General features: G+C 37.5%; 2 protein-coding genes and 1 long non-coding RNA gene across 3 annotated transcripts in view; 1 reads left to right on the top strand and 2 right to left on the bottom strand.

Annotated features, from left to right (window-relative positions):
• The window catches only part of SPATA1 (spermatogenesis associated 1), a gene marked incomplete at its 3' end in the record, with an annotated part of 52,351 nt that extends 50,432 nt beyond the window's left edge, over positions 1-1,919 (top strand). The window contains exon 13 of the mRNA XM_011956119.1: positions 1,857-1,919. Within this exon, the coding sequence (XP_011811509.1) occupies positions 1,857-1,919 (63 nt within the window). The remainder of the gene's footprint in view (positions 1-1,856) is intronic.
• A 19-nt stretch (positions 1,920-1,938) lies between these two features.
• Positions 1,939-3,304, bottom strand: LOC105521799. The gene is made up of 2 exons (XR_001003327.1): positions 2,952-3,304; positions 1,939-2,595 (listed from the first exon to the last, which is right to left on the bottom strand). It is a non-coding gene; the product is annotated as an uncharacterized LOC105521799 (long non-coding RNA).
• Positions 3,305-4,007: 703 nt separating this feature from the next.
• On the bottom strand, positions 4,008-23,273 carry CTBS (chitobiase, di-N-acetyl-). The gene is made up of 7 exons (XM_011956120.1): positions 23,063-23,273; positions 19,459-19,597; positions 18,830-19,038; positions 14,447-14,618; positions 12,032-12,129; positions 11,549-11,710; positions 4,008-4,661 (listed from the first exon to the last, which is right to left on the bottom strand). The coding sequence occupies exons 1-7, from the start codon at positions 23,228-23,230 to the stop codon at positions 4,461-4,463; spliced, it is 1,149 nt and encodes a 382-aa protein (XP_011811510.1). The 5' UTR covers positions 23,231-23,273; the 3' UTR covers positions 4,008-4,460.
• Positions 23,274-23,305: the final 32 nt, after the last annotated feature.

Below are 23,305 nucleotides of genomic sequence, written 5' to 3'. Positions count from 1 at the left end.
GAAGAAGATTATACATTTTCACACAAGTACCCATAGCAAGGCAGGAAAATGAGAACGATAATTATATGCATGCTCTCATTTCTCTATCAGAAACAGCTTTATGACCCAGGATAATGACTCCATTCTAGAATTAGCTCTTTTTAAAAAATTTTAAGAGAAAAAAGAAAATCAGTACTGTCCTGGGTTTCAAATAAAAATAAAAATAAATAAATAAGATTTAAAAATAAAAAAATAGAATTAGCACTGTCCAATAGCACTTCTGTGATGATAGAAATGTTCTATGCCTGCACTGTCAGATTGGTAGCCACTAGCCACCTACTGATATTAAGCACTTGAAATGTAGTTTGTGTGACTGAGGAAGTGAATTTTAAATTTTATTTAAGTTTAGTAGTTACATATGGCAACTGGCTTCTACTATACTGGACAGAGCAGTTCTAGATTCTTTTTACAAGCAGCATTCTCGAGGCTAAATAAGCCCTGGTTTGGCACTGAGAAGCTTAAAACTTAAAATAGAAAAGGAAAAGAGCAGAGAATAATTTTTAACAAAATATCAGTTAAATTTGCATTAAAAAAATAATTTGTTCAATGAAGGAAAACTGTGTCTATTCAATATATGGAGATAAAGCTAATATGTAAACTTGTACACAAGAATAATTTGGTAGGTAGGAAGGAGTAATAAAAATGCCCCCAGAGGCTTGGATTATGACTCCCCTCATGCCATTTTCTTCTGGAAAGCATGTGCATTACTTATAATCTTTGTATATTTTAACATTACAGATATCACTCATGGTTTGAACCCAAATTAGAATTGTTCATACAAAAACAGTAAAGACAAGTGGAATAAGAGAAAAAAAAGAGAACAAAGTTTTCAGCTTATAGGCTGGGGGAAAAAAATCCTATATTTAACCATAGTGCCTGATTGACACATAACAGACATTATATAAGAAGTTTTATTGATTTCTGAATGAGCTCCCTAAAACAGCCCTACCTATAAGATTCAGAACTAAGGGACAAAAAAAAAAACCTAGCCTGAGTCTCTTGCAACCATATTTATTCAAGATAGTATAGCATAAGTAGTGCTTCTCAAAGTTTAATATGATATCATCTGAGGATCCTGTTTAAAAACGCAGGATCTGACTCAGTAGGTCTGGGTGCAGCCTGAGATTCTTCCTACCTAACAAGCTCCCAACTGATGCTGATGCTGCTGTCCACAGACAACACTTAGAATAGTAAGGGCTCTGGTACCAGGTGGTCTGAGTTTGAATCCTGGCTGTACCCACTTCACTTACTAGTTTTTTATCTTGAGCAAGTTACTTAGCCTCTAAAGGCCTCCATTTCAACTGTAAAATGGGGATAAATACTAATAAGTATCTGATTCTGTAAAATTTTTGGAAAAAGGAAGACTAATACACTTAGAAGAGTGCTTGCCACAGAGTAAATACTATATTTCTTAAATATCTCTTCAGTTCCTAAGAGCTAGAAATTAAGCGTTTTTTTGTATTTTGTTTTCTTGTTGTTTTCACTATTTTCTTTACACATTAAGAACAACAGGTTTTGAAGTTAAGCAAAACATAAAATTCTTTCTCTAGTTTTTAGAACAGTTCAATTGTATTTGTCCCTATATACTCATAAACAAGGTTATCTTATAGCATATCTAGTCAGTAGATAAGCATGCTTATTAAACAGCATTCATAATCTACACATTTACTGTAGTAATCCAGTGGAAGTCAAACCACTGAAGCCAAATGAGAGAAGACAGTTAAAGCAGTTACAAAAACCCTATTTACATGATAATTATGATGTACTTTTAGAAGGGTATGATGAAGTTCATTTTTGAAAAGTAGTTCTTTTTATAGATGAGAAAACACGCAGTTTCAGATTTACGAACACTGAAAACTGAACTGGCACAGAAAAAAAAAATAATCTCTACAATCTCAATTAGGTATGTTAATTTAAAACTTTTATCAAAAAATTTAAATATTTATTTGAACAGATTTGTTTAACCATTATTCTCCTTGGCAATGTTTTATATAAAGCACAAGGTTTCTCTTTCTGCACTTTCCATGTGGGTGTTATAAAATGTTTCAGGAAATATTAGATGCAATATAAAGCGAAATGATGACTGGTTATTTTTAACATTCCAAGTATTTTGCATATTATTTTACAGTGCTAATTTTATAATTTTCATTTTTAATAATCTTAAAATGTAAGAGCTAATATAACTATAAAATCTATTTGCAAAGAATAAATGTGTATTAATACTAATATATTTGCATGAAAATACAGACTTCATTTAACTTAATTTGTTCACTATATCTTAATTAAAAGAAATCTGGAAATACAAAAGAATAGGGGGTATTGAACTTGCATTCTGAGATATGATAGAGAGAAGCAACTAAGAATTTAAATTTTTTAGTTCATTTATTTTAGAAATACGAAGACAACAGTCGTCCAACATATAGTATGAAAATGGTTGATTTTACTCTATCACAAACAATTGTGTAAATAGGAAATGTACTATTCTCATAACAGATGGTTCAATCATCATTTATTCCAATTTACAGGGGGAAAATGAGCAGGGAAGCCAGGATTTATGTAAATCTTTTTTTTTTTTTTTTTTTGAGACGGAGTCTTGCTCTGTCGCCCGGGCTGGAGTGCAGTGGCCGGATCTCAGCTCACTGCAAGCTCCGCCTCCCGGGTTTACGCCATTCTCCTGCCTCAGCCTCCTGAGTAGCTGGGACTACAGGCGCCCGCCACAGCCTCCCGAGTAGCTGGGACTACAGGCGCCCGCCACCTCGCCCGGCTAGTTTTTTTTTTGTATTTTTTAGTAGAGACGGGGTTTCACCGTGTTAGCCAGGATGGTCTCGATCTCCTGACCTCGTGATCCGCCCGTCTCGGCCTCCCAAAGTGCTGGGATTACAGGCTTGAGCCACCGCGCCCGGCCGATTTATGTAAATCTAGAGTTCAAAGATACAGATTTTTAATCTGTAATTAGGAACTGATAAGGGCAGCACAACGTTGTTAATTCCCTGGAGAAAGAAAACAGACTTTATTACATTTAGAAAAGTTATTTGTATAAAATTGATCTTTTAGAAAGAGAACTAGTTGAGAAACTAATCATTGTCTTTAGATCATTAAAAGTACAATGAAGCTCATGCCTGTAATCCCAGTTCTTTGGGAAGCCAAGGCAGGATGAGTACTTGAGCCCAGGAGTTGGAGACCCGCCTGGGCAACATAGCAAGACCCTGTCTCTACAAAAAATAAAAATAAAAAAGATACATTGCAGATGTAGAAAGAAAAATTTGGCCGGGCGCGGTGGCTCAAGCCTGTAATCCCAGCACTTTGGGAGGCCGAGACGGGCGGATCACGAGGTCGGGAGATCGAGACCATCCTGGCTAAAATGGTGAAACCCCGTCTCTACTAAAAAATACAAAAAACTAGCCGGGCGAGGTGGTGGGCGCCTGTAGTCCCAGCTACTTGGGAGGCTGAGGCAGGAGAATGGCGTACCCGGGAGGCGGAGCTTGCAGTGAGCTGAGATCCGGCCACTGCACTCCAGCCTCGGCGACAGAGCGAGACTCCGTCTCAAAAAAAAAAAAAAAAAAAAAAAAAAAAAAGAAAAATTTAACCTTGTAAAGAAAGCTAGCCAAGAAATAAATTATACATGTTCATAAATGAAGGAATATGAATAATTAGAAGTGTGAAGTGTGACAGTGAATAGAATCAAGTTCAACTGCAAGTTATTCCTATTATAAAAATTTTACAGATGAACCTCATAAAAATAATGTAGTTGGAAAATATTAGGTAGTTCTAACTTACCAATTCAAAATATTACTGTTATATTGTTGTATTTTATGAATACATTTAATCTTCTGGATTCTTTTTAATTCTCACTCACTGTCCAAAGGTTTAGTTCAAGTACCTCAGAGAACATAAATACTATATGGGGTCAGGAAGCAGAAAAATTATTTTCATCAGTTTGATGAACCTAAAGAGGAGACACTAAATTGTAGGTTTTAAATTTAAGATTTATTGGAGGGTTGGGGGAAAAGTATAGCACAAACTGCTTTTCAAAGACTAGGCTTTTAAAAACTCTAAGCAAACAATTTCCACTTCAGATTATACATATTTTAAAAATCAGCATTGATTCATAAGTATATATTTTACTATAATGAAGGGAAATATGGCATAATAAAATTCTGAAAGCAATTTTTCCCAATTAAATTATAATGTTGAAACATCTAATAGAGGAATACTTAACAGGTAAGTTGACTTGTTTCTTGCCTTTATGTTCCTGGATACTAAGGACATTCATATGTATTTTTCAAATTCAAACAACATTTCTTTATTCTTTTTTTAGTATACCAATAACAAAAGTATATAACAACATAACAAAAATGCAAGAAACTAGATCTATTTATACAGATCATTTTTCTAAATCTTAATGGTTTGACAAAAGATGTTCATCTCTGTAACAGCTTTGGCTTTAAGACTTCCCACATTTCTTCAGTTTGCTGTTTGGCTACAGCATCTCCAGAGTAGTCAAGACAGTTTGCATTCCACATGCCAATGCCCCGTAAGCCATAGTTTTGTATATATGTTGCCTTTAAAGAAATACTCTGAGGGTTATCATACCATACTTGATGAAAGTGGCCAGCAGGATCCTATATAAATAAATTAAAATGGAGATTTTAAAGTGTTTAGTACAATTCAGCACCATAGGAAAGTGAAAAATAAAAGAAGTATACAGTACAATAAGAGGGAAATGCTGTGGTCCTCTACAACCAGCTTATGTGCTTTTTTGTATTCTCTATAGTTGCTAGAAGTGTGCCTAGCTAGGAGCTCTACAGAAGATTTTGTTTATGATGAATCAGCCAGATCAAAAGGTAATGGCAATGGAGGAGAAAAGTACATCCTTTTCTAGGTCCTAAGGATTCATTCTAAGAGTCTGTTAGGTCTGCACTTCATTGGTGACTTAACACACACCTGATTATGAGCCATAAATTAGATTCTGGTCTTATGCTCACCTTCCACCCTAAAAAGTCCTTCTGCCCAGAATCAAATACCTCTATTTAAGTACTAACACAGTCTCTCTCAGGAGGTACATGAGCTATTGGATAAGAGACAAAGGAAAAGGGAAAGGAGATCTAGGACAAAGTGCAAAGGAAGGTGAAAAAGAGAGAAGATAAAAAATAGAAAGACCTGTGACTAAAAATAATTTACTTATTTTTATATACATCTAGGAAACTCCTTAAAGACATTTCTGAATTAATGCCAGTAATATTTACAGCATCTGTCCTGGAATTAGAATCGTCTCTTAAGAACATAAAGTATAATTAAAAAAAAAAAAAAGGATGAAAAAGAAGACTACTTTGGGGCCAGGCGCGGTGGCTCACACCTGTAATACCAGCACTTGGGGAGGCCGAGGCAGGCAGCTCATGAGATCGAAAGATCGAGACCATCCTGGCCAACATGGTGAAACTCCGTCTCTACTAAAAATACAAAAAAATTAGCCGGGCTTGGTGGTGCATGCCTGTAGTCCCGGCTACTCTGGAGGCTGAGGCAGAAGAATTGCTTGAACCCGGGAGATGGAGGTTGCAGTGAGCTGAGAACGCGCCACTGCACTCCAGCCTGGAGACAGAGCAAAAAAAAAAGACCACTTTGAAGGAAAATAATTCACCTGGTAAATGAATACACTGCAGTATATTTAAATATAGTAGACTAACTGTAATCAAGCATATCTCAGTCTATATCTTACATTCCATTCTTTAACACTTTTAGAATTAGACAAAGCCATGCATGCTCTACTAATAGCTGTGATTCATTATTTAAAAGCAACTTGTAGAACTTGTACTTAAACATGACAGATTGTTGAAGATTCAGGGGCAAACACAAAGACATATACCTTTGAATTTTGCCATCATTCTAGCTAGTACTTTGAGCCTTTTTGATATTATTAAGAAATTCAAATGTCTCAAAATTGTGAAGGATCAAAGGGCAAAAACTAAGCACATGTAAGACTAATTTATGCATGGTTAAGGCATATTTGCTTTCCAGAATATTGAGTCCAAGATGAGCTACTATTGCTGAAACAGCCCAATAGAATGATTCTCTTCAAACAAAACAGAAACTTGATTCATGTTGCTATAGAATTTTGCAATTAATAAAAAAGAAGGGCCGGGCGCTGTGGCTCACACCTGTAATCCCAGCCCTTTGGGAGGCCGAGGTGGGCAGATCACAAGGTCAGGAGATCGTGACCATCCTGGCTAACACTGTGAAACCCCATCTCTATTAAAAAAAAAAATACAAAAAAATTAGTCAGGTGTGGTGACGGGCGCCTGTAGTCCCAGCTACTTGGGAGGCTGAGGCAGGTGAATGTCGTGAACCTGGGAGGCGGAACTTGCAGTGAGCTGAGATCAAGCCACAGCACTCCAGTCTGGGCAAGACAGCAAGACTCCATCTCAAAAAAAAAAAAAAGAAGAAGGAAACAGTTATAACTAGATTTTTTTTCTAAAGTAGCATTAAATGGCCTTCAATGCTCACAAAATGTTTCCTGAATTCTAAGACCTTAAAGAATGTATTTCTTCATGGAAACAGGGTAAAAAGGTGGTACCAGAGGCTGGGGGTGGGAAGAATAGATGTTTCAAAGGACACAAATTTTCAATTAGACAGGAACAATAAATACAAGAGATCTACTGTATCCCATGGTGACTATAGTTAATAACAATGTATTATGTTGAAAATTCCTAAGAGAATGGATTTTAAGTGTTCTCACCATTTAAAAGGTATGTGAGGTAATACAAACGTTAAATAACTTGATTTAGCCATTTCACAATCTATAGATATATCAAAACATCATTTTGTATGCCATAAATATAGATAATTTTTACCTGCCATTAAACTTTTTTTTAATTAAAAAAAAAAGAGGCCAAGTGTAGTGGCTCACACCTGTAATCCCAGCATTTTGGGAGGCCAAGTCAGGAGAATCACTTGAGGCCAGGAGTTCAAGACCAGCCTGGGCAATACAGAAAGACCCCGTCTCTACAAAAAGTAAAAAAATCAGCCAGGCATGATGGCACATGCCTACGGTCCTAGCTATTTGGTAGACTGAGGCAGGAGGATTGCTTGAGCCTGGGAGGTCAAGGCTGCAGTGAGCCATGATTGTGCCACTGCACTCCATCCTGGGTGACAGAGCAAAACCTCATCTAAAAAAAAAAAAAAAAAGAATGCGTTCCTGCATTTTCACATTCATTGAGGAAAATACAAGCCACAGATTACTAAGATCAGGATTACAAAGAAACAGTATATGGTAATATATACTGTCCTAAGATTCTATGTTAAATATTTTTAAATTACAGGCATACTTCATTTTATTGTACTTTGTTTTGTTGTGCTTTGCAGATACTAAATTTTTTGCAAATTGAAAGCTTATGGCAACTCTGTTGAACAAGTCTGTTGGTGCCATTTTTCCAACAGCAAGTGCTCATTTTGTGTCTGTGTCACATTTTGGCAATTCTTAAAATATTCCAGACTTTTTATTATTATTATATCTGTTATGGTGATCTGCAATCAGTGGTCTTTGATGCTACTATTGTGATTGTTTGTGGGCACCATGAACTGCCCATATAAGACTTAATAACAATATTTGGCTGGGCACAATAGCTCACACCTGTAATGCCAACACTTTGGAAGGCCAAGGTGGGAGGAATACTTGAAGTCAGGAGTTTCAGACCAGCCTGGCCAACATGGGGAAACCCTGTCTCTACTAAAAATACAAAAAATTAGCCGGGCCTGGTAGGGCATCCCTGTAATCCCAGCCACTCGGGAGGCTGAGGCACGAGAATCGCTTAAACCCGGGAAGCAGAGGTTGCAGTGAGTGGAGGTTGCAGTGAGCTGAGATCGCGCCACTGCACTCCAGCCTGGGTGACAGAGCGATACTCCATCTCAAAAAAAGAAAAAAAAAAGAGACTTAATAACGATATTGAAATTAGACTAATAACCTTACAATGGGAGTTTTGCAAGGAATAAAGAAGAGGAAGAAAACAGTTATAACTAGATTGTTTTCTAAAGTGACATTAAATGGCCTTCAAGGCTCACCAAAATGTTTCCTGAATTCTAAGACCTTAATGTGTTAGCCGGGTGCAGTAGCCCATATGTGTAATCCCATGCCTTTGAGAGGTCAAAGCAGGCGGATCACTTGAGGTCAGGAGTTTGAGACCAGCCTGGCCTACACAGTGAAACCCATCTCTACTAAAAATATAAAAATTAGCCTGGCATGGTGGCAAGTACCTGTAATCCCAGCTATGTGGGAAGCTGAGGAGTAGAGTTGCTTGAACCCAGGAGGCAGAGGGTGCAGTGAACCCGGATGGTGCCACTGCACTCCAGCCTGGGTGACAAAGCAAGACTCTGTCTCAAAAAAAAAAAAAAAAAAAAAAAAAACCAAAAACAAAGAAAGAAAAAAAGAAACTAGAATCCCTCTTCCCTAAAATGGGTCAAAACCAGAGCCTCTTTTCCCCAAAGCCAGCCATAAAGTCTAAAACTGTTACTCTAACCTTTCCCACCACCACCTTTCTGTGTAATAGCTGGCCATAAAGAAATTAAGACCCTCATTCCAGAGAGGTCCTACCCTATACCCATGAGAAGACATCCTTCGCAGAGAGAGGCCAAGAAAAATCTGAACAGACAGACCTTGCTGAGTTTTCCCACTCAGTCCGTTTGCATTAGCTCATGCCCTTTATTCTAGTCACAGTTCTACATAGCTGTCCATACTTCGTTGAACCTATGCAGAAAAATGGACAGTTTTTCCTGCATCTTTGGGTTTTCATTCTGAAGACTCTCATGTCATGTAAAATTATGATCAAACACATTTTAAAAGGCAGAGATCTTTTTCTTCAAATAAATCTTATATTGGAAGAAGATGATGCCATTTAAGACTTTCCTAGCTAGACAGGAGAAGTCAATACCTGGCTTTAAAGCTCAAAGTACAGGCTGACTGTCTTGTTAGGGACTAATGAGGGTGGTAACTTTAAGTTGAAGCCAGTGTTCATTTACCATTCCAAAAACCTAGGGCATTTAAGAATCATGCTAAATTGACTCTGCCTGTGATCTATAAATGAAATAACACAGCCTGGCTCACAGCACATCTGTTTACTGAATATGCAAGTCTGCTGTTGAGATGTACTACTCAGAAAAAAAGAGGTATCTTTCAAAATATTACTGCTCATTGACAATGCACTTGGTCACCCAAGAGCTCTGATGGAAAATACAAGATGAATGTTATTTTCATGCGTGCTAACACAACATCCATTCTGCAGCCCATGGAACAAGGAGTAATTCAACTTTTATTAATTAAGAAATAGATTTTGTAAGGCTGTAGCCCAAAGACAGTAACTCCTTTCATGGATCTGGCCAAAGTAAACTGAAAGCTTTCTGGAAAGGATTCATCATTCTAGATGCCATTAAGAACATTCATGATTCATGTATGGGAGGAGGTCAAAATACCCATATTAACAGGAGTTTGGAAGAAGTGGGTTATAACCCTCATGGCTGACATTGAGGGGCTCACGGCTTCAGTGAAGGAAGTAACTGCAGAGGTAATGGAAACAGCAAGAGAGCTAGAATTGGAGGTGAATCCTAAATATGTGACTAAATTGCTAAAACCTCATGATAAAATTGGAATAGATGAGGAGCTACTTCTTATGAATATGCAAAGAAAGTGGTTTCTTGAGAATGGAATCTATTCCTAGTAAAATGCTGTGAACATTGTTCAAATAACAGCAGAGGATTTAGAATATTCCATAAACTTATTAATAAAGCAGCAGCAGGGTTTGATAGGGTTCACTCTAATTTTGAAAGAAGTTCTACTGTGGGTAAAATGCAATCAAATAGCATCACGTTCTACAGAGAAATCTTTCGTGAAAGGAAGAGTCAATTGACATGGCAAACTTCACTGTTGTCTTATTTTAAGAAATTGCCACAGCCACCCCAACCTTCAGCAACCACCACCCTGATCAGTCAGCAGCCATCAATGTCAAGGCAAGACACTCTTCCAGCAAGCAGGTTATAACTTGCTAAAGGCTCAGATGATCATTATCATTTTTTAGCAATAAAGTATTTTTAAATTAAGGTATATACGTTTTTTAGACATAATGCTATTACACACTTAACAGACTACAGTATAGTGTAAACATAACTTTTACATGCATGGGGAAAGTAGACATTCATGTCACTTGCTTTATTGCTATATTTACTTTATTGTGGTGGTCTAGAACTGACCCTGCAATATCTCTAAGGTATGCCTGTATATATAATTTGTTACCTTAACTTTTAACAAACTATATATCCATAAACACTGTTTCTAAGAACAGCATGTTTCTAAGAATGCTGTGAAACAAGATTCTATGTCAAACAATTAAACTGCCTTATGTATTACAGCACTTCTCAAATCCATTAGTATAATGATTGTTATAAATCTCCAACAGGGGCTTACAGTATATAGTGTTTTTCTAAATATATTTGGCCATGGCACACGTGTGTATATTTTGCACACAGGTGCATCTGTGTGTGTAATATTAACAGTTCCCAGGACAGACTAATATAAATACTGTTTAGGAAAAGTAAGATTACAATACACTCTAGTTTCACTAATAGGTATATACCTTCAGTTCTAAACTTTAGAAAGCTCTATGCTAAAGCTCTCTGTATAGTTGATACACAGGAATACACATGTATGTCAATTATAATTTATGACATGTAGTGTGTTTGCAGTCATTTTTTATAAATGGGTACCAGACCATTAGTTAAGAATATAAATCCTTGCTGAAATTCACTTCTATCATTTTAGTACTCCTTTTAAAGTAACATAATCCAAAATAAATTCAAAGAGGATTTGTACTTAGATTTTTGAGCCGTGGAAGAGGCTTTATAATGCTAATGATACATTATGAAAACTATAACTTTTCTTTGACACTTTGGTATAGCAATTCCTATTAAACACTACTTGACAGAATTGCTAATTATTTGGTGTATTTCTTCAGATTTCCTTTATGTAATATTTTTGTAATTTTTGACATTGCTTATAATTTAATTATAAAATAAATTTAAAATGATAGTTTTTCCATTGTAAAGTCGATTATGACACCTCTTCTGTTTTCATCCTCATTCCCTCCTATGTTAAGAGTCACTTTGAAATGGAGGCTTTCAGAGATAGTAACCTATTTTGGCCCAAAACCCTTTCAAAATCAACAGTCATCCTAACATAATTGTCAACTATTACAGAAATCCTGTTTGTGATATGCACATTTTTATGGCATCATCTAAATGACAAGTGGCCCAAGCAGAGTAGATTCACTATTAGCAAAACTCCAATTGCTCACCAGGGAACTAAAGTTCCTGATTACAAATTCAAAGACAAGTTTACTCATGTAAACAGCAGTCTGCATGTTATACCCTAAAAGAAAACTGACAGAAATTCTTGATATCAAACATCTAATTATGAAAATAATTATGAAAACTAATAGAATAAATGTTCATAACTTATGAAAAATCTTACTTTATAGTTATAATAAGGAGCCTGCTGATCTTTATCCCATTGGTTTCCAGAAATAGAACTATTTATTTGCTTCATGATCATTTTGTAGGGCACCTGACGTCCTGCAGCGTCACTACAAGGAGCCCCCCGGAAAGGGACTTTTGCAATGGTACAAACATGATCCTAGAAATGCAAAAGTACTCATGTTACAGATTATTAAGTATGGAATTCTTAAAAGCCAAATCAAAAATATATAAATTATTCAGAAATAAAACATATACCATAAATAGACAACCTGACTATACAGAATAAAGGTTAAAATAAATTTCATTATTAAATGAAAATGTATGATAATCATAAGCTTTCATAGAAGTAAAAATAAATACTTTTTATCTCAAACTATATTTCAGAAATTCTAAAGTTTATATATTTCTAATGAAAACAGAGAGACTCTAAAAAATATAATAGAGAATAAAAATTATGTAACAAATGACCTGTTCCTACCTCAGACAGATTCAGGCAGGTATAATCATAACCATACCAGGGAACACCCATTACAAGTTTCTTAGGATTAATGTTCAACTTGATGTAGTCATTATATCCTAGTCAAGCAGGGAGAGAAAAAGCATATTTGTTTCTCTTCATATGTCAATGTGTTCATACAAGCTATGCAACCATTCAGAATCTGTTTGTAAAAACAAGCACATTTATAAAAAGCACTAATAATGTTTAGTATGATGTTATAAAACATCCCTTAACAACCATAAATTCTATATCTTGCTTTCTAAACCATTTATCTTTGAATAAGAGAAAACATTCAAAACCATTAAGATCATATTGAAATAAAATATTCACAAAATCTTATTCTAGGAATAATGACACGTTTCAGGAAAGTATGCTAATTGTATCTATTAATTGCTAAGACATGATATACTTGATACTCTAGATTCTAAAGTTTCAACAAAGTTTTATAAATCTTAACTTTCTAGCAGTGATGGTCTCAGAGTTTCTTAGAAAGTACAAGTGTTCCATGTTTTGCAAATATTCTATAAGTATGAATGATAGGCCGGGTGCGGTGGCTCAAGCCTGTAATCCCAGCACTTTGGGAGGCCGAGACGGGCGGATCACGAGGTCAGGAGATCGAGACCATCCTGGCTAACACGGTGAAACCCTGTCTCTACTAAAAAAAATACAAAAAGCTAGCCGGGCGAGGTGGTGGGCGCCTGTAGTCCCAGCTACTGGGGAGGCTGAGGCAGGAGAATGGCCTAAACCCGGGAGGCGGAGCTTGCAGTGAGCTGAGATCTGGCCACTGCACTCGAGCCTGGGCCACAGAGCGAGACTCCGTCTCAAAAAAGAAAAAAAAAAAAAAAGAAATGTGTCATCTATAGTTGGAAGAAACAAAGAGAAAAATGAACAAATCCCTAGAACTATCAGTCCTTTTGTTGCCCATTGCTGCAAAACATGTTTTTCCACCAAGACATACTCACAGATTATCTAGAATGTTGAGGTAAATAACTGTATTATATTTTAGAGCCTTTAATGTTATTATGTACTATTAAATAAGCAAAAATGGGGTGGGGTATGCATCAGCTCGCAAACATATTGGTTTATTTAGTTTGTTTGTTGATTTATTTATGATACAAAGTATCACTATGTTGCTCAGGCTGGCCTGAACTCCTGGCCTCATGTGATCTTCCCACCTCAGCCTCCCAAGGCTTGAACATTTTATTGATAGAACATAATTATCATATCTTTCCTGAAACACAGTTTGGGAACCCTCAATTAATAATTACTTCATAATTTTAACAGAATAACTTATTTTTCAACTTTAAATAAATATGTGGCTAGGCATAATGGTTCATGCCTGTAATTGAAGCACTTTGGGAGGCTAAGGTGGGAGGATTGCTTGAGGCCAGCCTGGGCAACAGAGTATGACCCTGTCTCCTTAAAAAAAATCTTTTTTAAATTAGCTGGGCATGGTGGTGCATGCCTGTATAGTGAGGCTACTCAGGGGGCTGAGCTTGGGGGGGGTTCACTTGAGCCCAAGAGGTCCAGGTTACAGTGGGCCATCATAGTGCCACTGCACTCCAGCATGGGCAACAAAGTAAGACTCTGTCTCAAAAAAGAGAAAAATGAAAATATTAGCTGGGCATAGTGGCATGCACCCATAGTCCCAGCTACTCAGGAGGCTAAGGCTGAGCTCAGGAGGTTGAGGCTGCAGTGAGTCCTGATCGTGCCACTGCACTCCAGCCTGGGTGATGGAGTGAGACCCTGCATCAAAAAAATTAAAATTAAAATTAACAAAAGAGCAAGCAATCTTTTATTTAGTTGACTGATGGAATACAAACCAATCCAAACTTTGAAGAGGATAATGCAAAGACTACATCATATGAATGACAGGTCAAAAGTACTCCAATTCTAATAGGAATATAATTTTTCATTTATTACAGATACTAAAAGAAGTTAATGCCTATCCTATTTAATCATGCAATGAAGGTACCCAACCATAACTATCTTTGCTGTTATGTAACACTGGTTATTTCAACAAAAATATCCTGTCAAATTCTAGATAAACATGTGATTTCATGACAAGAATACTGGACCAGAAATGAGAACACCTGATTAAGCCCCAACTAGATAATACTTAATAGTTATGCAATCATGAGCAGTTAATTCTTTTTATCTCATCTAGAAATATACCTATACCACAAGATTGTTGGCAGAATTAAGTGAAAATCAAAACGTTAAAAGTTTTTGTAAACTTTAAAGTTTTCAATTAAGTGATTTTTAAATGTTTGAAGCAAGCTTTACAATTGAAAAACATATACAAATAACTTAGAAATACTGAAAACAACTTAATATTTTAATTTCTAGAATATTACTAATATTAATAATAAATGATCATGTTTAGAGTCTTACCAGTTAATGTCTGATTATAGGGAGCATTGGCTGCTGCAATACATTCTGACCAGATCTGACTTTGTTCATCATAAGACATCACAAAGAGGAAGTCACAAGCATCTGCGATTCCAGTATAATTATAGCATCTTCTGTCTATGTTCTTTGGAGACCAAGCTACATCAAAGGTTACCTGTGTAAAAAAATCTTACTATTTTATGTAACATGATCAAATATGCATATTATGTCAGATTTTTAAACTTATATATATTTTTACCTTATACTACACAAGGAAAAAGAACTGCTTACAGTATATGAATGTAGGATTTGACACACATAGAACTTGAACCATTCTAAGAAATATTTTTTGCTTATATTTGACTGAGTCAGACATATATTTGGACATACAGGAGCAGGACACTATATAGAAGATGGCCTTCAAACTCAAAATGTCTTCAAACGCTAGGCTGGTACCTCAGCTGATTAAAAGAAGCAGGTATAATGACAACAGGATATGGTGATGCCCCTGATCAATTAGAGAGTAAAAGCACACTAAAAGAATTCAAATACAAAAGTTTTTAAAATATTGTGCAGGTTAAATATGTCACCTGTTGGCACAACCTGACTGGGTTGCAAGTTTCAGCCCGTGATTCACAATCACCTTATATGGTAGGTTTGGCCCAATATTAGTTAGACAATAATGGTGTCTTATGGCCACAGGTATAGATTAATCAAGTCAAAATGTTGAACAAATCATTTAAATGATCTTATTTTATGGAAATATTCAAATAAATGTTGAGTAATATATTATCTTTCTTTTTTTTTCTTTTCTTTTTTGAGATGGAGTCCTGCTGTGTTGCCCAGGGTGGAGTGCAGTGGTGCGATCTCGGCTCACTGCAACCTCTGCCTCCTGGGTTCAAGTGATTCTCCTGCCTCAGCCTCCCAAATAGCTGGGATTACAGGCATGTGCCACCACGCCCAGCTAATTTTTTTGTATTTTTAGTAGAGACAGGGTTTTGCCATGTTGCCCAGGTTGGTCTCAAACTCCTAACCTCAGCTGATCTGCCGGCCTCAGCCTCCCAAAGTGCTTACAGGCGTGAGCCACCGCACCCAGCTTTATCTTTCATTTTGAATAGTGAGCCAGCCTTCAACAAGAATGTGTCTCTATGTTTATTGCCTTAATGAAGTATTAATTAGCCTTATTTTATATATGTACAAATGTTCTAAAACTTCATTAAAAGTTGTTTTCCCCCCTTAATTAGGCACTCAATAAACACTGATTATTTTAAAAACTGAGATACTTTAGGTAACATTTTTATACTTTGAACAATTTATTCTAGCAAAACTCTTTTTAGGACTTCCTCAAAGTTATCTTTATAATTCCCTGAGTATTAGCACTTTACAATTATAAGCTTTGCTCAATAGTTTTCCAGCAAAATAAGTTATGAAGTAAAATTTTTACATATTGGATCCTATTTTATCACTGCCTCCTATTACCAAATGAAAGGTATATTATAGTAATAGAGAAAAATAAATGACTACATCTAAGCAAGTAAATTTCAAATCCATTTTGTAAGAGTATTTTCACCAGCATTTTCTGTCACAGTTAATCTCATATTTTTGAGAAGGTACTATTATTATATTAGACAAGAAAGCAAAAGACTTGGGTGCTACTGTCAGCTCTGTTATAATTAGGTCTATATCACTGCTAAGTCACTTAAAGCATCTGCATTTTTCCCACCTATAAAAATGAGGGTATAGAAAGAACTCTTCAAGGCATTTATTTCTAGCTCTTTAATTCTGTGACCACAATTCTGTAAACTAAAGTTATTATATTATCCCCAAAACTAATTCCACCTCTAGATTCTCTAGTCATTTTTTGTTGGTTACCAGTTTAAAAACTCTGGAGCCACTTTCTGATTCTTTCTTCCCTTACTTCCAAAATCTAACCTCACGTCTGCCTTTGGGTGACCTTTCACAGTTGTTCTGCCCCTTCCTTTCCATTAATTAATTTATTTAATATGTGTTTATTGTACACTTGCTGATTTAGGATTATGTCATCATCCAAATCAAACTAAATCCCTTGATACTGTATTGTTCTGTTAGTAGTCCTTACTGGTCTTCCTTCTTCTTCTAGTTTTACATACTCCTACAGAATAATCTCCCCAAACACTATTTTACACACATAACCCATTACACACAGAATAAAATGCACAGTCCTCAGCCTGACATTCTGGATCTTCCACAATCTGGCCTACCTTTGCAACTGTCCCTCCCACTAAGTCACCTAACATGAACTTGACATGTAGCCCAAATTGTTCTCCTCACCTCTCAAGAGATGGAAAGAGATATTCCTACTGCAAGGATTTTGCTCAATCTCTTCCTCTCTGCACTTTCACTACAGCTTAATCAGGATTGTCAAATAGGTTGTTTCCCATATATTCCACACATCAATTCTAACCTATTAGTAATGACTATCTGGAGAATGAAGGAAAAGTTTCTGAGGCCAAAATGTGTGAGGAGGAGAAGGGGTATGGTGGCCTGTATGCCAGGCATTTGCTATTCTTAATCTACATTGTACTCTCCTGACAAGTTGAATTCCATACTGACAAATCTTCCCTATTTGCATAAAACCATAGAAATGTCAGTCCTCATATTGCTTATTATTTTACCAGTAATTCTCAAATTATTTTACCTGTAATTCTCAAATTCATGATGACCAACTCTACCAGAATCACCTAGAACACTTTGCAAAAATACAGTTCTCTAAGCTCTATCCCAGACCTACTGAGTCAATCTCAGTGATATGGTTTGGATCTGTGTCCCTGCCCAAATCTCATGTTGAATTGTAATCCCCAGTGTTGGAGTAGGGCCTGATAGGAGGTGACTGGATTACAGGGGCAGATTGCCCCCTCCAGTGCTGTTCACGTGATAGAGTTCTCATGAGATCTGATTGTTTAAAAGTGTGTGGTACCTCCCCACTCTCTCTCCTGCTCCTTCTCTGGCGATTTGAAGTGCTGATCCCACTTTGCCTTCCACCGTGACTGTAAGTTTTCCTGAGGCCTCCGAGAAGCCAAGCAGATGTCAGCATTATGCTTCCTGTATAGCCTGCAGAACCGTGAGCCAATTAAACCTACTGTCTTTAAAAATTACCCAGTCTCAGGTATTTCTTTTTTTTTTTTTTTTTTTTTTTTTTTTTGAGACGGAGTCTGGCTCTGTCACCCAGGCTGGAGTGCAGTGCGCGATCTTGGCTCACTGCAAACTCCGCCTCCCAGATTCACGCCATTCTCTTGCCTCAGTCTCCCGAGTAGCTGGGACTACAGGTGCCCGCTGCCATGCCCGGCTAATTTTTTGTATTTTTTTAGTAGAGACAGGGTTTCACCATGGTCTCAATCTCCTGACCTCGTAATCCGCCCACCTCGGCCTCCCAAAGTGCTGGGATTAAAGGCCTGAGCCACCGCGCCCGACCTCAGGTATTTCTTTATAGCAATGTGAGAACAAATTAATACACTTAGGATATTTTAAACAAGCACTCTCAGGTAATTCTGAGACAGGAATCACTGGTTTATAATACTCATAATGCTCTATACTGGAATAAATTTTTAAGCATTCTGTTAGATATCAAGGAGCTGCACCCTGTCTTCAAAAAAACTCACTGTCTAGCCTATTACTTCTTAACTATAATCACCAATGAAACTTTTTTAAAATTGTGGACTCTGGGATTACCCAAAACCTTTTGAAAAATCATTTCTGGGAGTAAGTTCAAGGTGCGCATGTGTGTGTAAAAGTAAACACATTTTTACTTTTTCTTAAGATCTATGGTTATCTTGATATGTGGCTAGGTTTGAGGATCACTAATGTGGGTTCACATTATCCTCTGTTACCCATCTGTTGTCTGGCAAGATTTCTTGTGTTGTTACCTTCTGCTCTAATCATGTTCATTATGGCAGTGGGGAAGCACACTGCCTATTGTCATAGCTGTCACACTTCTGTGTAGTTAGTCCTTTAAGCTTTACTGGGCCTTGGGTGCAAGTAATTCAGAGACTGTGGAGCAAGTGATACACTTCTCCAGAATTACCTCTCCTCCTGGGTTGTTTCTGTCCTGCATTGGTAAAAGCTGGTTAGGCCCCCCCTTGATTTTTGTTCTCCCATTGTCTAACACTTCTAACTGTGCTACAAGGCAAGTAGTGGGGTAATCCCAGTGCTGTATTTTGATGTAAATAGAGAATAGTGCTTTTAAATTCCTTAAATAAGAACATCAAAGGCTCCAGAAAAATTTTTTAAGAAATAAGTGCTGAAACTCCCATTGCATTACTATAAAACTAAGATTATATTAGTTTTACCCTCATGAGTCTATTCTGATATGGAAAATATGAGGTTTCCAAAGAATAAATGAATTTTTACCTGTGATCCCTCAATTTCACGATGGAAAGTGTCTGTAGTTTCTTTGACTAAAGCAGTTAATGCATCATATTCAGGTGATAAACAATTAACTTCTTGCTCTATATCGATATTAATTCCATCCATATATTGTGTTTTGGCCAAATTAACTTTTTGAGCTATCCAGGATGCTCTGAAAGCAGGATCAATGATATCCTTTAAGGATACATCTCCTGTGGAAGAAGTATATATCTTTTGAACATGTATGCAAAACCATTTCATTATTTTGGAAGACTAAGCCCCTAATTGAAGTTTTCCAAATAGAGAAAGAATTTACCAAAGTAACAGAAAGCCATTACTCACCAATCTCCAAAATAACCATTATAAATCATTAGTAAAATTGTTCTCAAGTTAGAAGCAGAAATTGTGATCATCATGCTAATTTGCCAGTTACATTTTGCTCAAAACCATACAGTGGTTTAATTCGTTTAAAAAGGTCTGTATTTGTGAAATGAATTACACAGTATCTAAGATTATAGGATTCTAACAAAAACAGATAAACATAAAAGGAATTTTTTGGAAAGCCGGGACTATAGCAAGTGATACAGATAAATTTCCCAATTGCTGGACACATAGATCTGGTAACAGCGTACCTTTAAGTACTACTCTGGCTCCTTTTGAATGAGCGTAGCACATAAGTTCTGAGTCATATTTTCCAAATGTTGCCACAGTTGTAATCTGTGACCAGTCATAGGATTTCCAAGTTTTCTGTCCAACATCAAACACAAAGACCTGCCAGAACAAGGATAAGCGCCATCATTTAAACCAAGACTATTATGCTGACCATCCAAAATACCATTCATCAAACACCACCATATACCAAACACTATGGTGGCAGTGAGAGTACAATAGTGAATGAGACACAGGAGTCCCAATATAATTGGTGGCAGGGGTAATTAGCCAGGCTGGGAAAGAGGGGAAGGATGGGCCAGGAAGGAATAGTGGCAAGTGCCAAGGCCTGGAGGCAGAGACAGCCTGGTGGTTGCGTAACTAAATATTTAGTATGGTCGACGTCTAGAATTTGGGGAGAGAGCATTAGTGAAGGACCAGAGTGATAGGCACAGGTTAAATCATGAAAGGCTTCATAAGCTCTATTGAGAAGTTAGTACTACCTTGTTTATCCTGCATTTTCAGCTGCAGTGGGAAATGGATTAAAGAGAGACCAAAAGTGGAGGCAGAATGTGGAAGCTGTTGGAGGAATCCAAGTAAGAGATGATGGAGACCCCAACTAAAATTGTGGAGCAGTGGAGTTAAGTAAACAGATCTGGAAGATCCTAAGGAGGCAAAATTGACAGGACTTTGTGACTAATCGAATGAGTAATCAAAGGAGAGAAATTTGATAATACTCAAGTTTCTGGTTACTGCGGATGGAGCCATAAATACTACATTTACTGTTTGTTTGGTGAAGCTAGCTTCTTAGAATAGTACTTAGGTCAAATTCTAAGGCAGCTCATGTTGTGTTTCTCTGATATTTTCTTCCCACAATTAATTCAAGAAGCATGAAAGCCTCACTGATTATTTTTATTTTATTCCAAGGTATGAATTCATTGATTTGACAAGTATTTATTGAATTTCCAATAAGGTACAAGGAGAGTATTTTGCTAGGCTCTAAGGACATAAAGATTAATGAGAGAGACCAGGTCCAGTAAGGAGTTAATTACTTAATTACAATGGTATTAAGGACTGTAGAGGTTGCAGGGGGCCATGCCAGCATATAAAGGGGACCTGCTAGCCAGATGGAGCAGGAAAACTTTTCTGAGGACTACATGCTTTCGTAGAGGGCTGAAATCAGCAGAATGATGGAAGAGATGTACCTATGGACAAAAGATTGCATTCTCAACTGAGGGAAGAGAAAGCCCAAAGGTCGCCACACCTCAGGAGAATTCTGAGATTCTGGAACTGAAAAAGGTCAATGTAGGTAGAGCACAGAAATCCTGCAAGTATGTGGAACTGGATAAAACCCTTAAGGTCGGTACGGAAAGATTAAGTAGGGCTTCCAAGACCATTGAAGATGTTGTATTTTATCTTGGGATCAGTGGGAATCAATTAGAGTTTTAATTCAGGGGATTTGTATTACAAAAGAGATCACTGGGTCTTTCTGAGGGGAATGAATGAGGGAGAGGCAGTGGGGACAGTAGCTGTAAAAGTTAAACCAGGCATTTCTTAATTTTCTCAACCTCTTTTTTTTTTTTTTTAACTTTTCAGAATTAACTACACATAACTCATCTTTTCTGCTAAGCAATTTCCCACTGAAATAATAAAACTTCATAATGTGAAATTAAGTGGCCCATTGTTTTCAGAATCACATTTCTATCAAAACTTCTATTTTAGTTCTGATAACTAAGATTCTATTTGTTTAAAAAATACTAAGAGCCTGTGATATAATAGATATCCTTTAAAAAAAAAAAAGCTGGGTGAACTAATTGAAAATATAAGGGGAAAATGCCATGTAGTCTAGTTTTTGTGTTTGAAAAACACAGAAAACGCCAGTAAAGACCATTTACCATGAACATACAAATAAGCATAACTTTGCTTCTTTGAATAGTTGGTTTTCAAAGTGCCACAGTTATTGCCTAACCCACTAAGTACTGGGTACTACAATAAATCTTTCATATTTGCTTTTTTTTTTTTTGAGACATAATCTTGCTGTCGCCTAGGCTGGAGTGCAGTGGCGTGATCTTGGCTCACTGCAACCTTCCACCTCCTGCTCTGCCTCCCAGGTTCAAATGGATTCTCCTGCCTCAGCCTCCTGAGTAGCTTGGATTACATGTGCCCACCACCACGCCCAGCTAATTTTTGTATTTTTGGTAGAGACGGGGTTTTACCATGTTGGCCAGACTGTTCTCAAATTCCTGACCTCAAGTGATCCACCCACCTTGGCCTCATAAAGTGCTTCTCAATCTCAAAAAGAGATTGAGAAAATTAAGAAAAAGTCTGGTTTAACTTTTACAGCTACTGTCCTCACTGCCTCTGCCACCGCGCTGGGCCTCAGATTGTTTAAAACATTTTAATTGGGAGGCCATTATGCTGAAACAGCTCCAACTGCCTTGGATTTCCTGCTTAAGCAAACTCCAGCCCAATGTCAATAATGAAAGGAAACTTAAGCTTAACCTATCAGAAACTGCCAACTAACCTCTAACTAGGAATTCTCCACCAAGTCATAGCTAAATAAGGCAAACAGTCATAGCCAACCAAGTAATTATTTTCCTTTGCTTCCCTGTTCAGCCTATAAAAACCCATGCTACTATAGCAGACCTCTCTGAATCCCTTCTGGTTTAAGTACTGCCGATTCGTAAGTTTAAGTACTGCCGATTCTTAGCTCAAATAAACAAGGTTATCCTACTTTGTCTGAAATCTTTCTTTTAATAAGATGTTAGGTTTCCACACTAGGCAGGTTCTTCGTAAACACTTTCACCATTTTTATTTCTTCTCCTAAGTCATGTCACTTTTTTACTGGCATCTAAGTGTCCCTGCCTCAGGCTAATGGACTAGATTAAGAACTAGGAATCATGCTACTTCTACAAAAGAATCGTTCTTTGGATTAAACCTTTGGACCTTCCTGATGTCATCCAATTCCTGCTTTCAGTCATTGAAGTGGGCAGTCAGGTGGTTTTAATATTGCTCCAGAAGGTGTTTGATTAAAGTTGCCAGAAGCGTTATAAATTGTTATGCGGATAGAAGGAAAATGTACTGAAAACTATTTTTTACCACTCTTCTTGGGTGGTTTTGAGGTACTTTAAAGGAAAGGGCTAGCAGGTATAGAAAACTAAAGGTAAGTAAAATACTCTGCATTCTAATGTACTGTTGGAGTGCTGAGATTCTTTCAAACGAAATCCTCATTCTCTTGGAAACTGAGAAATGGATTATTCTACCTTGTTTGCTTTTTACACCCAGAGTGCCTCGGCAGAGGCACAGCAGGGGAATGAAAGGAGCTTGCCTTAGGAGGCAGATCTGGTTTGAACACTCGCCTGCCTACGCAGGCACTTACAGGCTGTGAGGCCTGTGAGGAGTTACTCAACTTCTCTGAGCCCGAGCTTCCTCATCTATAAATTGAAGGATCCGTAAACAGGAAGGCCCTCATCGAGTGGTCAAAGTTGGTTTCGGCACCCACGGCACCTCTCCTTAGGGCTCGGTTCTACTCTAACTTTTCTTCGTGCCCTGAGGCCCAGACCTAGAGGAGCAGAAGAAGGCGCTGACCTCGAAATCTGGATGGTGGCGAATCGGACGGCAGAGCTCGGGCTCCGGGCATGGGCAGTCGGTCCCAGCCGCGAGCGACAGCGCCAGCAGTGCCAGCAGCGCTAGACCCCGGATGCCGCGCGGCGGGCTAGAGAGGAGGCGCCAGCCTCGAAGCTGCAGTCGGGACATGGCAGCAGGTCGATGGGGCCGCAGTGTGTTCCTACCGCCTGGGTGGGCGGGGCCTGCTGCGCCTCAGGGCAGGGC

The sequence above is a fragment of the Colobus angolensis genome, unplaced genomic scaffold (assembly GCF_000951035.1).
Source record: "Colobus angolensis palliatus isolate OR3802 unplaced genomic scaffold, Cang.pa_1.0 Scaffold41, whole genome shotgun sequence".
Taxonomy (NCBI): Eukaryota; Metazoa; Chordata; class Mammalia; order Primates; family Cercopithecidae; genus Colobus; species Colobus angolensis.
Note: the sequence above shows the minus strand (reverse complement) of the source record. Positions and strands in the feature narration are given on the sequence as shown.

Bases quoted from the DNA above. Each gene is read 5' to 3' on its own strand.
- CTBS (XM_011956120.1), bottom strand. From the start codon at position 23,230: ATGTCCCGACTGCAGCTTCGAGGCTGGCGCCTCCTCTCTAGCCCGCCG. The intron at 11,711-12,031 runs GTAGGAACAGGT...TTGCATTTCTAG, and splicing joins CCTGCCTGAATCTGTCTGAG to GATCATGTTTGTACCATTGC. The intron at 4,662-11,548 runs GTAAGATTTTTC...TTATTTATATAG, and splicing joins CTCCTTATTATAACTATAAA to GATCCTGCTGGCCACTTTCA.